This window comes from Bidens hawaiensis, unplaced genomic scaffold, assembly GCF_021521415.1.
Source record: "Bidens hawaiensis isolate Kalapana, Puna unplaced genomic scaffold, B.hawaiensis_p1.1 tig00059990_1, whole genome shotgun sequence".
Lineage (NCBI taxonomy): Eukaryota > Viridiplantae > Streptophyta > Magnoliopsida > Asterales > Asteraceae > Bidens > Bidens hawaiensis.
Window position 1 is genome coordinate 1 of NW_027500809.1, and position 19,607 is coordinate 19,607.

General features: G+C 34.4%; 1 protein-coding gene across 1 annotated transcript; it reads right to left on the reverse strand.

The window, feature by feature from the left end:
* Window positions 1–6,535: 6,535 nt before the first annotated feature.
* On the reverse strand, window positions 6,536–9,121 carry LOC143602871 (uncharacterized). The gene is made up of 2 exons (XM_077079844.1): window positions 7,096–9,121; window positions 6,536–6,597 (listed from the first exon to the last, which is right to left on the reverse strand). The coding sequence occupies exons 1-2, from the start codon at window positions 9,119–9,121 to the stop codon at window positions 6,536–6,538; spliced, it is 2,088 nt and encodes a 695-aa protein (XP_076935959.1).
* Between the last annotated feature and the right edge of the window lie 10,486 nt (window positions 9,122–19,607).

A 19,607-nucleotide genomic window follows, 5' to 3' on the forward strand; every position in this document is an offset into this window, starting at 1 on the left:
ATCTAATCCTAACTTCGTGCAAGACATTAGCATAATAAGTATATCACAATTAGAAAACTAAACAAACTTGAACAACAACCAACTTAACAAACTTGTCAACTTAGATCCTTCCATGTTCACGGACTTGTGAATACGTTCCGGAATTGCCAACACAAATAACGTTATTACGTAATATTCATGATTAGTTTGTTAAATCTTACTTGTAACCTAGCTCAACTTAATTTGGTAGTAAGTAGTTAGTTCCTACCAAGTTTCTAGTTGAGTTCAAGTTGAAGGTAACGCGTTTTTTGACTTGTTCAAATTATTTTTCTCCTTTCGAATTCCCTAGTATATTGGTAGATTGTATTGTGTTAACTGAGACTTGTATAATTTGATATTGTTGCTCACTTACTATTTAAGATGTCTGGTGAAAAAAATTCAAACTGCTGAGTTAAATACGAGCCTCGCTTTCAGTTTAGACTAAAGAATATGATTTGTGTCGACTCGGGTATTGTATTATTAAGAGATTAAGCCTGAACGATATAAGCTCGGTTTATTGAAAAGTGATAATAAATAACCGTTCATAGGTTCATTTGTTAACTTGATGTTGAAATTGTATGTGCTTATTAATGGGATGTCAAATGCTTAAAAAATGATCATTGACCATATAAGATATCGCACACAAGTTGGATTTGTCTTAGTTCTATAAACAACAAATTTAGCATCCATATATATTTTTCTTAGCTGTCTAGCAGTTCGGCGGCAAGACTCAAATTGACACGCTATGAAACAGATATTCATGTTTTCACTTTTAGGGCACAAAGGTAGCACATCCCAAAACCACAGGGATGCAAACAGACATTCTCTAGTTTACTACCTGTTCTTGAGTTTTTTAATTAAGGAAAGAAAAGGAAAGGAGAGTGAATGATAAGAAAGGGAAGGGAATGAAAGGATATTTTTTTTAATTAGGTGTGTTCTTGAGTTGGAAGGAAATTAAAGGAAAGGAAAGGATAATTATGTTATCCTTAGTAATCATCCCATTTTTGGGAGGGTAACTTATTAGAAAAATACATTAATTTAATCCCTCCTAACTCATGATACTCCTTTTCTTTCCATCCTAAAAAAAAACTCAAGAACACCCATTTTTTAACTATCCTTAGTTTTCATTTTCTTTCCCTCTTTTAAAAAAACTCAAGAACAGGAAGATTTAATCTGTAGACAAATTCATGTTAATAATTCTGAGCTAATACAATATTCAGAAACAAGTCTAAAGAGGTATACGTGTTAGATGGAATCAATCAAACTAAAACCTAAATTTTATTTTATAATGTTTGGTTTTCTGAAGTCATTGGAATTTGAATCAGAATTTAAAAATCAAAATATTTGGTTTGAGAATGAATTGAAACTAATTCTCCTAAGTTTCTTTATATGATGAGTTAACGTAGATTCAACAAAAAGCTTTTTTAATGGTTTAACTAAAAAGTGAAAAACATCATCACATTATTACTATGTAAGAATGAGACCATATGTAGTGGAGGGGTTATTTTGAGAGGGCAATATTTAACACGTGACGTCACGTCAGCAAATGAATCAATTTTAATTTTAGGGTGTAGTGGTTGTCATCTTAAATTGTCCTACAATCTCTCAATAATAATAATAATAATAATAATAATAATAATAATGTAATATTTTTTCAAGTTGAACGATGACATGTATTTGTCCAAACACCCCCCCCCCCCCCTTTCCAAACGCCCTAAAATCGTTTCAGTGAACACAACATGAGAGCACTCACTATTATTTTTTATCTATAAAAATGCAATGGTTTAATTAAAACCACAATTATTATTTAATATTTTTTTTATAAAAATTAGAAAAGACGAGTTTGGATAGAGGAAGAAAGGAAGAATAAATTATATACTTAAAATGCATTCTAGAGTTAAAATAAAAGAAACGAAAAGAAAGTGTTTATTACATTCTTGAGTTAGATTGGAAGGAAAAGATAGGAAAAAAATTTGTAACTTTATAATTATGCCCTCATAGCAATATGAAAAAGAGAATTAAGATAGGGTAAATTGGTAATATGGTAATAAGATATAAACTTTCCTTCACAATCCTACCATATTTGGCAGAAAAGTTTTGAAGGGAAAATGCTTAACTTTTCCTTCCATTCTCTTTCTTTTCTTTTAATGAAAAAACTCAAGAATAAAAAAAGAAAAATTTTCTTATCTTTTCTTTTCCAATCTCTTAAATAACAAACTCAAGAATGCAGTGCTAGAGTTTGATAATATTTGTTATATAAAATAAAATTAAAAGATATTACAATTAATATATCAGCTAGCTAGTTATATCTGAACTATCCGAAAATTTTGAAAACTGGTATCCAAATCCGAATTTTAGGATATGGATCGGATAATTCGGATACAGATTCAAACTCGGATACTTTTGAACACCCTTACTCATGGGGCTCATGCTCCTTTAACGTCCCAAAGGATTTGTGTTATAATGATTTGACTATGAAATGGTGGGTGAGATAGTAGAGGCGCCACCCAACTACACATAATCTAAATTACACCAAATCTAAAGCCGTCGTAGTTGCGTCACTCTTAATGCAACAATCATTTTGTAGAACGACCAACTAAGTAACGTCGAGTACTCCGTACGTGACCCCATTGGCTAAAGATAGCCTGAGCTAGCCACGAGTCCGGACGGAGCCCCTAGCTGTCCACCTATTGAGGGATTCCTCGGATAAAACCCGACCCCACGCCGCCAAACTGTACGACAACGAAGAGCCGGTAAAATCGGATGAGATCAAGACTCGAACCCTGGCAAGCCAGGATCATCCCTCATATCTTACATATAAATTGGTGATATTAAGGCTTAAACCACATACTTCTCACTAGTAAAATGAATACTCTACCATCGAGTCATATCCTATTTATTCACATCCAATTTATTCAATGCAACAATCATGGTTGCACTCAGTCACTCACCGTCATATTTCAAATCCTTTTAGCAAATTTAAAAACTAAACATTATTGTTTTATCAACCAAACGGCATCACAAATTTCTATTTATTTGACACATTTCGGTCCTTCGACAAATCCAGTTTCTGCAAATTACAATTTGGTTGGTACACTTTTAGTATTTGTTTTGTTTGTATACCGATTTAGAAAAAATAAAATAGCACATGCTAGATAAGATGCCATCTTCTAAAAAAATGTGGAAGGTAGATGTAAAAACAAGTGTAACATTTCTTATAACTTGTATTGTTTACCAATAATTTGGCATTTCTCAAAATGGTACATAATCTTGATGTTCATATAATTAAATTCATAAAAATTGTCATTTTCATAGTCATGATTTATTTATACTATTAAGAAGAAAAGCGCAATTTGACCTCTTATTTCAAACTTTATTTATATTTCAGACATTCGATATAAAACTGATGTAAGACCTATAACTAAGAAAGTAAGAAGTCTAAAATCAGTTATAGATTCACATAAGACAACCGACAAAAAAATCAATTTTAGAATTGTAATAAGACAACCGATAAAATAATATATATTATTTAGTGAGAAATACAAACTTTTAGTTAAAAAACAACACCTAAATTAATAGAGTGGTGGCCACTAACTTGGTCTAGTAGCAAATGTGTAGATCTTACGATCAAGTAGTTGTAGATTCTAGTCTCACTTGAGATATGAGTTGAAAGATGAAAAAAAATTAGTTAAAAAAATTTAATAGAGCGGTTACAGTACCACTTTAAATTAAATGTGTGTGTTGTAAAAAATAAGAATCTCATTCAAATTAGGGCGTGCCAAAATTTATTAAGTTATACTGTTATACTGGTTTACAAACAGCTATAGGTAACCTGACAAGTTAGTTTTCTCGGGTAATAATATAACGATTTAGTAAATGCTTCAAAAGGATTATTGTACCGCCAAGATTAATTCAATTATGTTGAGATTTGAGGTAAACCAACTCTATATGAAACCAACTAAACCCTTTCAATATGTTTAAATACTAGCATTGTTACCCGCGCGATGCGGCGGGATATTAGTGTGTGGCTAGAAATATCAAATCTATTATGTTTAATTAGCTATTCCACTTAACTAATGTTTCCATGACAACATAATAATATACGTTTGTAAGAAAAGTTACATTTGAAATTTGGACAACAATTGTTCCATTATTTATATACATGTACGTGGCATTGGTAAAGTACTTTTTGCTTGGATATGATGTGGTGTGCCTTTCTTCATTGGATTATGGATTTTAGCTTCTTCTGTTTGTTTTTGTCCCCACCTTGCAAGAAAAATGTTGTTATGTCATGATTTTATTATTAGCATATGAATGAATATATATGTATTTTTTATGTTTAGAGAAAGTATTGTATTTACCTGATTCTCTTTTGTTTTTGGGCTTTTGTGCACGTGTCACCTCTTTGGTTTTTGATGATTCTTTGGCTGCACTTGTCAACATTTAAATGTTTTGCTTTAGTCATTGTAATATTGTTGTAAGTTAATAGTTTAGTTACCTTCAGGTGGAGCATCGAGCTCCGATGAAGAGATGGTAAAAATGTGATTTGACAGAAACTGTGATTTGTTTGGATTAGGTTGACCATTGAACTTGAGCTTGAAGATTTTTGTATGGCTTTTTGTTACTTCTAGTTCTTTTGGAATTGTAAGTGGGTCATTGTATCCTTTTGTTGTTACAAAGTTAGTGCATTGGGTTTGTAACAACGCAGAAACTGCTTCATCAAATAATGTAACGGTTACAGAAGTTGTGGCATCAGCTATGGTTGCGCTAACACAATACCTGTCATTTTGTATATATATTAAATTGTTCAGAGTGTGTGTTGTGTGAATATATTTGCTACTTACAGGAAGTTTGTTTGTGTTTCATTTGGGTGGTTTATGCATGTCCAGTCGTTGCCTTTTTCTGAAAGTCTACTGTTGCATGCAGGACAACCTTTATAAAACCAAGTTTTTTGGTTGTTGAAGTTGGTGATTGAAGCAATGCATGTGAAGTAAATTTCCTGCGATTAAATAGTTATATAAACCACTAATTATAACCAGTAATATATATATATATATATCCCATGCCCGTACCTGACAGGTAATTATTGACGGGTAATGGGATGGGTATGGGACACGGTTTTATAAACGGGTACGGGTTGGGATTACTAATATCCGGCCAGAACCCGGCCCGTTGACATCCCTATATATATATATAAATATATATAAACATTGCTTGTACTTAAAAGTTTTTATATATGTATCTGTTATATACCCATTATTTTAATAGTAAAAACCTTGTATAATATTTCTAGTTGCAACAAAAAAATAGAAATAGTAGTGAGTACTTACACTATTTGCGATTGGGTCATATGATAGGAGTTCCGCTAAAGTTATTGCGTTATGCAGATGTATGGTGTTCTTATTGTACTTTGCGGAGAACCTGAAATTGATAGGTTTTGTTATTGCAGGTAAAATATAATTAATCTGGTCAAACATTTGTAGGAAAAAGATTTACATTGAAGTTAAATTTGCAGTTTCTTGGACTGGAGGGTTTATGTAAAGGTGTGTTGCAGATGTTGATTGCAATTGGTATGTAGTTTTGTATTTGTCAGCTCGCATTGATGTGATAGCGATGATTGTCGGGAATGGTGCATCTTGAAGTGATTGTTTGTCTATAGTGTTGGCGATCTCTTCCCACAATGCAATCTCAACATTTCTCTCACTGTAGGAATAAAATTTGCATATTGTTAGTTAGAAATTGTTCTTTACTTAAAAAATTGTGATTTACAAACCTCATGTCTTCGAGTAGAAATTTTTGCAGTCTCTTGTCTGATTTTGTTTTTTTATCTTGTGTAATGATGTCTAGTCAGCCAATAAAATCTGAAGTTAAATTTTTTTGCAAAGTGTTATTTCAGGATATAAATATACATATATAATAGATTGTCATGATCTATATGTTTAGATGGGTGAGTAGTACCTAATAGATGGGTAGTATCAAACTTGCGTTCGTCCAGTTTATCATATGGTATAAAGTTAAAGTAGTTTGTAGGGAAATCTGCTTCGTCTATTTGTTCAAACTTAGTGCCAAGTCCTAGCTGGATGATGGCTGGATGTGTTACTATGTTTGCTGTGTTTCTTGCTTTGGTTGTTACATACTGGGAGATACGGTAGCATGAGTGGAGTTTAACTTTTGCTTCATATAGATCTTTGTTGCATGCATCGCCAATTGCAGTGATTGCATCGCCCTAAATAAAGAAGTTTACAAAATGTCAAAATATGAAAATATAATGCAACAATCTGGAAATAATACGGGATAAAGAAAATAAAGAAAAGTAATCAAAGGATTTAGTACTACTTTTTTTTTTTTTTTTTTGTAATTTAGTAAATAAAAACAGAAAAGGAAATATTAAAGTAGATCTATTATTGCATTAATTTAATGTGTATAAATGTATTTATACTTACTGTTTTGTCAACAAACAAAAAGTTGCATTCGTTCCTAAAGCCAAAGAAGTTCCATTTTCTTATGACCCTAACATCTATTGGTTGTGCGTTATCATTTGGTTTGATAGTAGAGATGCTTCTGGACCCATAATATAACCTGCAGTCATCACAAAAAAATAGTTAAGATTTGTTATATATTTAAATTTAAATTAAATTAAATAAAAACAATTAAGTAATAAATAGTATTTATTTTTATTATACCTTGTTTCAATGAATATTATCAAGGAATGATGAAAATACAATATTGTTTGTTATCATTGGAGGGTATCTTCATGCGGAAGTATGAGTACTTTTAAGGAGTCAATAGAAGTTGTTCTAGAAAGGGCGACATATAGTTGTACGTGACTAAAGACTAGTTCAGGTAAGTATACACCTATTTTGTTTAACGATTGACCTTGACTTTTGTTTATAGTCATGGCATAACATACTTTTATCGGAAATTGTCTTCGTTTAAATGCGAAAGGTAGTTCTTTTTGCTTGTGGACAAATGTTATGCGTGGTATGTATACACGATGACTTGTAGCTGTGCCAGTTATTATTCTAGCCTCTATAACCTTTGTAAAAAGTTTAGTTATTATGAGTCTAGTTCCATTACAAAGACCATCCGCTTGTTTTATATTCCTTAGCAAGATTATTGGCGTGTTGACTTTCAAAGTCAATGCATGAGGCGGCAATCCATTGAAGTTTAAACCATTTAAGTATTCAATTGGATAAAGAAGTTCAGTTTCTATTGGAGAATTTGCGTCAGGAAGAACTGAGTCAAAGCTTGAATAGGTTGTTGCAGGGTGCTCTGACATGTTTAGAATAATGTTGTTGATCTCATCGGCAGTTCTATTTTTCGGGCAAACAATTACTTTATCTGAAAACTTATCTATAGAAGGATTTTTGAGGGTATCGTCGTCATAAATGTAGGTAATTAGGGTAGATAAATTTTGGGCTTCTGGTGGGAGTAGAAATTGTGAAGGTATAGTAATTTGTTTTGTGTCAGATTCAATATTTTGTATGGGATTGCCTAGTTTGCCATCACCTAAATCTAGCAACCATGATGAAAACCATGCAGTGTCTTGTAATTGTTTTTCAGTTAAATTTGGGCGTTTCAATCGCATATTTTCGGTCAATTTAACTAATTTAAAGTGACTCCAAAGATATGAGCGAGGAAGAGAGGAGTTAATGACTTCGTTTTTTGAAGCTTTTTTTTTTACTGAAAATATGGGATTGCCTAGTGTTTGTCTAAAATCACCACCTAGTATGATAGACTTGCCACCGAATGGAATTAAGGGATTGGCAAGTAGATCTCTAAGAGTTTTGTCAAGTGCTTCAAAGCAACGACGGTCACTCATAGGAGCCTCGTCCCAAATTACAATGACAGTTTCCTTAAGTAATTGACCTAGTTGTGTATTCTTTTTGACATCACATATTGATTCGTCACTTATATCTAAAGGAATTTTAAACCTGGAGTGCGTAGTTCTTCCGGCTGGTAAAAGTAAAGAAGCAATTCCAGATGCTGCGACTGTTAGAACAACTTTGTTTGTTGCTCTTAGAGCATACGTAATGGTTTTCCAAAGGAATGTCTTGCCTGTGCCACCATGACTGTAAACAAAAAGTAGGATTTGTTTATTTTCTATGGATGAAGTGACAACCAAATTATAGATGAAAAGTTGTTGTATGTTTAGAGAATTTTTTAGGAGTTCATGTTCTGAAGCTAGTTGTTGTGTGTCGTAGTTTTTTTCTTCCATGAGAAGACGGTTTGCTAATATATTTAGAAGATCAGGTCGCGGCATGGGTAGATCAAATTTAGATAGCGATGAGGGATTGGTATTAGAGTTAAGAATCATTTCAAGTTTGAATAAAATGTATTGTTGTTTGTCTTCATCAGTAATGTTGGAAGGTTTAAAACCTAAGTTGTGTTCCAACATTATGGAAATGTCATCGCCCATTGAACGCCAATTTTGCTGCCACATAGTTAATGGGTTTGATATTTCACAATATAAGAGCATGTGGATGAATAAACAACGAAGTTCTTTTGAGGTTGCCCAACTTGATGCTTCATTGTATGCAGTTACCCATTCATCATCATTTTGCAGTAACCCTAGTTTTTCGCAGGCTGAACGATATGTAGGGAAAATTTCACCGTTTATTGTTCTTATATCAACAAAATTTTGGCAGCCTCTTTGATGTCCAAGCATCATACGTAAGTAAAAAGTCTCGCCGCTTGATGGATGTACATAAATCAACCTCCCTATAGATGGTTTCTTATTATAGCTCCTATGTAGCCAACATTTTCCAGACAAATCCCATCTATATTCAGACACGTAGTCCACGTATCGTAGATGCCGACCTCTCTCATCAATTTTGTTACTTTCAAGCCATCCTGTTAAAGTAGTTTGTTTTTGGAAAGGGTTTTGGATTATGTTTTGCAACTGTGTAGATTCTCTAAAGCTAACATTTTGCATATTCTCTAAATGCACCGAAAGAACTTGAACTTGTGGATCTCTACAATGGATTGGAAAATCAAAAATTCTCCATGTAGCTTCATGTGGACAAATGAAGCGCCCGTCCACAAAATTTGGGATCTCATTAATTGGTTGTTGTGAGGTTGAAATACATTCTGTCGTTGTCATGCTTGGTGTTCTTGTGATAGTGAAACGAACATGATCAGCGCCTTTGGATATATATTTAAATAGATATTTAATGACCATACTCCAACCACAATATTCAACATTAATGTGTGCGTTAAATCGCAAAAGAAGAGCTTTGTTATAAGGAACAACATGTGAATCATCCATTGTAATGTCGTTTTTTATAACAGTGAAGCCATGAATATTCCTTTTATAATGTACATAACCATCTTTGTCAAATCTCGTATTTGACTCAAAACTTTTAGGAAAGTTCTTTGAACAAATGTTATTATTCATGCAAGGAGCATTGGGCCTCGGTAATCCACACGGTTCATGGATCATAAAATCAGTAATCCACACGTACCATTAATTTCGCGGCCACGCGCCCGAAAAATCACGCCCACGCGCCTGAAAAAGCGTCTGGAATGACCATGTACTGTCACGTCACCATAACTTCCTGCACGTCCTGACACAGTCAGAAGAAACCGTCGCACGACGTTTCAGATGTTTGGACTGTTCTTATCCTCACCAACCTTTCGAATTTCAAAATTCAAAATTCAAAAAGATTCAAAAGTAAGCGGGAAAATACCCCTTACCTTGGAAACCAAGTAACTATAAGACGGGTGCGGGTACAGTGTTAAGGCAAAACCCTTCACATACCTAGCACCCGCAGGGAATTGAAGCCAAGAATACCCCGGCAACAAAGTAACTATAAGGCGGGTGCGGATACAGTGTTAAGGCAAAACCCTTCACATACCTAGCACCCGCAGGGAATTGACGCCAGGGGTACCTTGAAAGTAAAGTAACCGTAAGACGAGCGCGGGTACAGTGTTCAGGCAAAACCCTTCACATACCTAGCGCTCCGCAGGGAATTGAAACCAAGAAGGATCTTCTGGGCAATGCTTGCGGAAACGGAAATAACACCCCCGCAAAGCGGGAACGTCGAGAACTACATTGTTTGAGGCTCCAGGATGGAATTGGTGGTTTAAACATAATTGATCACTATGTTCAAAACTACCAAAACCTCAGGGAGAATCCACACAAGTGAGACTCAACGCTCCTGACTTGCGAGAAGGTTACATACCTACCCGCATCATACCCAAAGATCAAGCAAAAAAATCGGGAATTTTTGCAAGTGACATTAGGAAACCCGCGGGAAGAATCCCCACGGAGAACCTTAAAACTAAAAACCCTTTTCAAAACCCCTTGCTTAAAGTCCAAAAGTTCACCTCACTTTATTAAACATTCATGAGAAGAACATTGGACTGGGGGGACTTGAAGAGGTAGGTCCCAGCAGAGACCAGTTGGTCCCGCAAGACTCACCTTGAACAGGGACGTCTGCGCAAAGGCCATCTGCTCCCGCAGGACCCACCATGCTCATAGAATCTTACGCGCAGTACGCAAGCTGTACACGCAGGGAAAGCCTCCCAATGGTGAAGTACCCCGCCTGTTCCCGCAGTTGCGGATACAAGCCATCAGGGAAGGCTACCCGCAGACAGCAGGGCTACACGCACAAGACACTAGATACTTCAGTAGTCACATGAAGGAATGAGCAAGGCGGGAACAATCCCGCCTAAATGAGCCAGTCTGTATGATTCTGAAAGATCTTGTACTATACCTACCAAGGTATGGATAGGACAGACGATCTGACCAGAACAGCCCATGAGCCAATCACAGGGTGACAGCTCACCGACAACAGTGCGAGGAGGAGCACCCTCAGTACTGTTTGTCACTATTAGCCGCTGCCTACTCACCAACCCTTACTGTGGGGCATGCGCAGCCTACAGTTGGTGGAATAGTGTTACGGTCGGCCGTAGCCTATTCACCAACCAGCATGGCCTGCGTACAATCCACAGTAGGTGGGACGTGCATAATCTGCAGTTGGTGGAATAGTGCAGCCGACTTTGTTACTGTTGGCTGTAACCTACCCACCAACCAGTATGGCCTGTGCATAGTCCACTGTTGGTAGAACAGGAATACTATTCAGCCGGCTGTACCTTCTAGGAAACCTACCTTCGGCTATAAATACTCCAACATCTTGGAATGGTAAGATCATCTGCTATCCAGTTATCTAGCAATCTCTTAATATACACTTATATTCAGAGCAATCTAGTCTGATTCTCACGCCGGAGGGTGGTCACAAGGAGGAACCCCCCCCCTTCTCAGTGACGAGCTTACGGTGTTTGTTTTGCAGGTCCCCTGAAGAACAACCGTCTCTGTTGGACCTCATTCTCGTGGGAAACATTACTTAACCCCCAGATTATCTATAATCTGTACCGGGTCAATTAGTGTTTCTTCAGTATGGTGTTAAAAGACAGTTTGCATTGTCATGGTTATATTTTGTATCAGTTTTGTGTATAAATAAACAAAATTTACTATTATCCTACATCACATCACATCACATCACATCACATCACATCACAAATTCAATATGGATTTCTACATACTGCTCATAAACAACTATATATGTAACAGAGAAAACATGTTGTGTAAGAATTCAATGCAGATTTTACAAATTGGGTATCAAAATACTAAAATAATATCCATAAATTTTGATTTGTTCTTTTTGTATGAAATCATAGTCTCTGTTTCAATTACTAAACTATAATTCCCCTAATTTCGTTCTTTGTTGAGGGCATATATCCTGGTTATATTAGCGCTTAATTAATTGATTATTGAAAATTTTTGGGTTTTGTTATAATCTGTTATCAAAAAAAAAACAAAATCCGTATTATAGAATCAACGAAAGTTCATTCCGTGCATGTGGTAGAAATCGTTGGTTCAATAGACACAAATATCAATACGATATAAATTTTGATTAGCATCTCAAATTTCATAATTTTTTGAAGGTTTATGCCCTAAATGTAATCAATATCAAGATGTAAGGCTGAGGGGTGTGGGGCTTCAACGGGGGCGCTAGAGCCCCTCCGCTAGCGCCCCCAGGCGCTAGCACCACACCACCGGGGCGCGAGAGGGGCGCGAGCACGAAAAACAAAGCAGGCGCAAGCCTGTTAGCGGGTGAGGATGGGCGTAAAGAGACATGGGAAAGTGTGATCTAGCCGTTGGACATTTAAAATGAGCCGCTGGGCTCTTATTTAATAAAAAAAAAAGTTTTTTCTTTCTATATATAACCCATTTCACATAAAACAATTACCACAACTACAAAAAAAAAACCCAAAATCAACCCATCTTCCAAACTTTTTTTTAAAAAAATCCGAAAGAGGTTGATCGAAGAAGATCAAGCCGAAGAATAAGAATAATGTTTTTTTTTAGTACTTTTATTTTTATTTTATTTTTAGATATTAATGTGTTTTTTCATTAATGTGTGTTTTTTTTAATAATTTATGAGTTTTTTTAATAATACGTTTTTGAATATATTTATAAAAAATTAAAAAAAAAAATCCGCTGGAGCCCCTGCTGGAGCCCCTCCACACCAGGGCCAGGGGCTCCAACGGGGGCTCCAACACCCCCCTTATCCAGTTTCTCTCTCTGTCACACGTCATAATATTATTGGCTGGAGCCCCCACTCGCGCCCCCATTAAAGCCCCCACACCCCTCAGCCTAATACAAAGGCAAAAAGCATAGCATAAATAAAATATATAAGAAACAACATACCGTTAGAATGTGAGAGTATAGATAATATGAAGAACCACTGGAAATTGAAAAGAAACTAATTAAATTGATGGACAGGGGTTTTATAGAGAAGGGGGGAAGAGTTTATGATGATGGCTGTAACCGTCGCTTTCATACTTTGAATAATATAATAATTTAATTGTTATTAATCTAAAGGTTATAATAATAAGATTGTGTGATGAAATTAAATACTCCATATGATTTTTTATATACATGGCGGAAGGAAGTGGTATAAAAAAGTGATATTGTTTTATATAATATATGTAAAAAAGAGTGGGAAAATGATGGTAACCAATTCTAAATGTAGTAGAGATAATATAGGTAACAAGACCAAATTTGTTCAAGAATTCAATGTGGTATGGTGGGCATATTCCTATCCTTTTAACAGTTTTGGCGTTGGCTTCAACATAATATGCTCAGGACACCAGGAGTAGCTTTGCTCATTTGCTTATGCTTCTTCTTTCGGCACTTTCGGTTACGGTTTCAGTAGTTCTAATGATATATACCGCCCTCAACACAGACACCCTCTTGCCTCCGGATGACGCCGGTGATCCCACAATCGCGACTCTTGCTATAAATGTTAGTAGCATAAGTTTGGATTCGTGTTTAGAGTCATCCTTGTCATGACCCCTAGGTCGTGAATATGTGTAGCTAAGTACTAATGAACCAATGGCAATGCATATTAGTATCAAGTAATTCCTAGTTACCTCAAATTATTAAACTGATCGATGACGCTAAAATCATCAACCTTCCTCCTTGTTTTAGTATTTATTATTAGGCAATTTCATAGAATATGAACTAAGTTTCAAAAGAGACCCAATTAGATCAGTTAACTTTAAAAAGTGTCAAGTTACCTAATTTTCATATTTTATTAAACTAAAGTTTTTAACATGTTTTTTAGTCCTTTTCTTTTTTGTTTCACAAATAATTTTTTTTTATCTTTTTCTTATGTAGACGTTGAGTGGCGATATGGATTTTTTTATAAATTTTAATATAATTAACGTTAATTTTAATTTTTAAAATTTAACTTCATATATTGCAAATTCTGACTCCCGCATTTTATCCTCCATTCTTCTTAGCGCAGAAAAAATCGGTGAGACTCGATTTGAAGATTTAATGACCTAATTTGAGAAAAATATTGATGAGTGATATAATTAGAACACTTTTAAAACTTAGTTACTATTGAATGACGTATTCACTTATTATAATATAATATGTCAAAATACAATACATTTTTTACAATAATCCCAAGCTTTTGGCACTAAATCAAATTAATGTGGTTTGAGAAGTGGATATAAAAGGACCAAAGCCCAAAATGCCAAATTCTAAATCCTTACATAAGTAGAAAAAAAATACCAGCCAGTTCTTTTAAAACTTTTTGATAATCACTACGTACGTCATTTGTCGGCAAACCCATGTTATCAATATTGGTCCGGTAACTTTACGAACTCATTTCTTTGATTCATTTTTGGATTTGAAAAAGCTTATTTAGATGACATTTTCTCCAAACTGATCGCATTGAATGCGTACGTATGACGTTCCATATGTATTATTGTAGCTTATTTGCAAGCTAATAATTACGTGTTTTGCATTTGATAGATAACATCTAACAAATATACATGGATGAATAGTTTCCTGAAAACTTGATTAATACATAGTTATTGTTTTTCATACCTGTATCAAACCAGACATCTTTGTATCTCCGTATCTACCATCATTGCTGAAAGTTAATTTTGAAACGGGTTATCGAGAAAGATGAAGGTATATAAATGAAAATATTTTAGTAAGTTTATTTTGGTATGTTCATTTAGAATGGTAAGAATATTATGAGTTATTATTTATTTTCTTAAAATAGGTTGTCTTGTTTTCCTAGCTAGGGTGTTAGGCTTTAATATAAAGCTAGTAGAGTGCCCGTGCAATGCTACGGGGGCATCATGTTGCAACGACATACTTACGATGCTTCATAAATCAATTCGTGATATAGTGAGTTAATTTGGTTTTTAATGTTAGTTTTAGTTGTGTAATAAATAATAAGTATTTTAGATGAATAGAATATATATGAAACAAATTGAAAAGAATATACCATCAAAATTAGATAAAATAAAACTTGCAACTTTCATGCTTTAAATACTTGTAAATTGATGCAGCCATGACTTGTACCTTACAAGCCGAACATCGGTTTTGAATAAAGTTTATACCATAACGTAGAGAAACATAAGAACGTTGCAATGGTATGTTTGAAAATTTTAAAACGTAATATAATTAAAAATATATGATAAATACTAAAAAAATAAATATTAGGAATTTATGGACAATCATGAAGGGATGAAATAGTAAATACTACTTAAAATTACACAAATTAATCAAAGATGAAGGGGAAAAGATGTAAATATATTTCAAAATATCACTAAAATTAATGGTTTCAAAAGACATGTTTGCCCTTTAAAATTAAAAAATTAATGTAATGTAGGTTGCAATTATAGAAACCAAGGTGGGTACCTCTTGAATTTTTAAGAGGTCCCTTGGATTTGCTTTATATATGGTATAGATATAAATAAATAGTTATGGTTTATGTAATTTGAGTGTCAAGGTTATAATAAAGCAGGGCAAGAGTCGATTTTGGTTTAGATCAAATTTGTCGATTTTGGTTTAGATCAAATTTCGTGTTCATGTTTTTTGACCTGATTTCCAACAATCATGATCACATGAAAGATAATTTTAGACATGACATTACTTGGGTTTCCCGTTGATCTGTTACTAGTAATATTAATATTCAATCAATTAAATCTTGACTAGAACCAAACACATGTTAGTGAACAACTTGTCAACTGCAATGATAGTGAATAATAATAGTAGTAGTAGACAAACAAGATAAATACAGTAATGATTCACTTAATGCTATACCTTCATATATCACACGTTGAGCTTCTTCATATACTGGGAACCAAGTACAAAAGTGTGCTTGATGATATTTTGAATTGTGGAACCAAAATATCAGGCATCTTTTAATTGAAAAGACATTGACTGTTTGAAAGAGTTTTGAATTGCAGAGATATTGCATGAGGGTGTTTGATTCTATTTGATTCCAAATTGATACCACTGGCTAATATTACACCTAGTTCTATCAGCGACAGTTTATGTATTTATAATCATATTGACATTAGTCAGTATTAATCAATGAACTATATTGATGTCATGCAAGGACGAAGCTTTCTATGGCCAGGGAGTCGTCCCACATTTTCGTTCAAGCTTTCCCACGGATGTCATGAATAAAAAAAACTTCATTTATCGTAATTAATATATATATTCTTTTTCATTTTTCAAGATGAAGTTAGTACGCTTTTATTTTTTTTATTTGTATAGTTATGAAAGTGACAAACTTAGGAAAAAAAAGTTATACAGTGTTAGGTAGAAATATGAAATTATTGGGTTTATAAGATAAATATGAACAAATTAGTTAAATTACGAATTCTTATAAATGTAGAAAATTAAAATAGAATATTATGATGTATTAAGTATTGGATGACGTTAATAAGATGGAAGAAAATGACAAGTTTTTAAAACCTTATGTAAACAAAGGGAAAAGATGAAAGAAAGTGACAAAAATGATCAAACCACATCAACGAGAAGGTAGTTGACTCTAAAGTTTACTAATAGATATCGAAACAACATCACACATTGATATTATATGATAGTGTTATATTGTAAATGAAATAGATTATTCTAAGAGATATGGATACAATGTTAACCAAAAATATGTTGTAATTATTTATATCAATTCATGAGAATGAAACGGACAAGGATTGTGAATACGTCAATATGGTATCAAGAGTCCGGAAGCTCTAACCCTAGCAGCCTCCCACCTTCAATATTCTTCTTATCGATCCAAATTCCATACCCTTCCACCTTCTATTGCAAATTTCTTCCTCATTCTGCCATATAGATAAAAAATTCACCCTGACGTAACCGTGCCAAACAACAAAAACTTCATCCCCGTTACACTAGAGATGGCGTCTGCCCAATATTACATGGACACCGCAACAACCTCGCACATGACAAATAACACGAGTAATTTCTAGTCTTTCATTAGTAATTGCATTCCTCATAACATTATTGTTGGTAATGGCACACCAATTCTGGTAACCGGTTATGGACATCAAACAGTACCCCCCCCCCTCAATACTAAACAATGTTCTTTATGCATCTATATTGATTAAAAAAAAACTTATTTTGGTTCGTCTATTAGTTACCGGTAATTGGATTTTCATAGAATTTGGCCTTTTTTGTTTTCTGGTAAAAGACTATAAGACTCGGACCCCTATCCTCCGGTGCAACAACAGCAGTGATCTCTATCCAATTCTACCATCAATAATCTAAGGGCAAAAAACACAATCTACTTTTGTTGCCGTTTCACAAGACCTTTGGCCTAGCCATCCTGGTTACCCGTGCCAAAATTTATTGAATTCTTGATGGAGGCCCAAGTATTGAAGAACGGGCCATGTTATATTTGGAGGCTATTGATCATGCCTCCAAAGGTGGTATACGAAAACGGGCATAACTTTGCCCACGAAGCTCCGTTTCAAGCCCATTACCATTCAAATCGAAGTTTGAGACGAGGAGCATGTTAGTAAAATTACGAATTCTTATAAATGTAGAAAATTAAAATAGAATATTATGATGTATTAAGTATTGGATGACTTTAATGAGATGGAATTAAATGACAAGTTTTTAAAACCTTATGTAAACAAAGGGAAGAGATGAAAGAAAGTGACAAAAATGATCAAACCACATCAACGAAAAGGTAGTTAACTCTAAAGTTTACTAATAGATATCGAAACAATATCATACATTGATATCATACGATAGCGTTATATTGTAAATGAAATAGATTATTCTAAGAGTTATGGATACACTGTTAACCAAAAATATGTTGTAATTATTTATATCAATTCATGAGAATGAAACGGACAAGGATTGTGAATACATCAATATGGTATCAAGAGTCCTGAAGCTCTAACCCTAGCAGCCTCCCACCTTCAATATTCTTCTTATCGATCCAAATTCCATACCCTTCCACCTTTTACTGCAATTTTTTCCTCATTCCCCCTTATAGATAAAAACTACACCCCAACGTAACCGTACCAAATATCAAAACCTTCATCCCCGCTACAATAGAGATGGAGTCCACCCAATATTACATGGACACCGGAGCAACCTCGCACATGACAAATTACACGGGTAATTTCTAGTCTTTCATTAGTAATTGCATTCCTCATAACATTATTGTTGGTAATGGCACGCCAATTATGGTAATAGGTTATGGACATCAAACACTACCTCCTCCCCCCTTAAGTATTGGATGACGTTAATGAGATGGAATTAAATGACAAGTTTTTAAAACCTTATGTAAACAAAGGGAAGAGATGAAAGAAAGTGACAAAAATGATCAAACCACATCAACGAAAAGGTAGTTAACTCTAAAGTTTACTAATAGATATCGAAACAATATCATATATTGATATCATACGATAGCGTTATATTGTAAATGAAATAGATTATTCTAAGAGTTATGGATACACTGTTAACCAAAAATATGTTGTAATTATTTATATCAATTCATGAGAATGAAACGGACAAGGATTGTGAATACATCAATATGGTATCAAGAGTCCTGAAGCTCTAACCCTAGCAGCCTCTCACCTTCAATATTCTTCTTATCGATCCAAATTCCATACCATTCCACCTTCTACTGCAAATTTTTCCTCATTCCCCTTTATAGATAAAAACTACACCACGACGTAACCGTAACAAATATCAAAACCTTCATCCCCGCTACAATAGAGATGGAGTCCGCCCAATATAACATGGACATCGGAGCAACCTCGCACATGACAAATAACACGGGTAATTTCTAATCTTTCATTAGTAATATCATTCCTCATAACATTATTGTTGGTAATGGCACGCCAATTATGGTAACCGGTTATGGCCATCAAACACTACCCCCCAATACTAAACAGTGTTCTTTATGCATCTAAATTGACTAAAAAAACTTATTTTGGTTCGTTTATTAGTTACCAGTATTTGGATTTTCATAGAATTTGACCTTTTTTGTTTTCATGTAAAACACTACTAGACTCAGACCCCTATCCTCCGGTGCAACAATAGCAGTGATCTATATCCACTTCTACCATCAATAATCTATTGGCTAAAAACACAATCTACTTTTGTTGCCGTTTCACAAGACCTTTGGCCTAGCCGTCGTGGTTACCCGTGCCAAAATTTATTGAATTCTTGATGGAGGCCCAAGTATTGAAGAACGGGTCATGTTATATTTGGAGGCCCATGATCGTGCCTCCAATGGTGGCTCACGAAAACGGGCATAACTTGGCCCACGAAGCTCCATTACAAGCCCATTACCAGTCAAATCGAAGCTTGAGACGAGGAGCACGTTAGTTAAATTACGAATGGTTATAAATGTAGAATATTAAAATAGAATATTATGATGTACTAGTTATTGGATGACGTTAATGAGATGGAAGAAAATGACAAGTTTTTAAAACCTTATGTAAACAAAGGGAAGCGATGAAAGAAAGTGACAAAAATGATCAAACCACATCAACGAAAAGGTAGTTGACTCTAAAGTTTACTAATAGATATCGAAACAATATCATTCATTGATATCATATGATGGTGTTATATTGTAAATGAAATAGATTATTCTAAGAGATATGGGTACACTGTTAACCAAAATTATGTTGTAATTATTTATATCAATTCATGAGAATGAAGCGGACAAGGATTGTGAATACATCAATATGGTATCAAGAGTCCAGAAGCTCTAACCCTAGCAGCC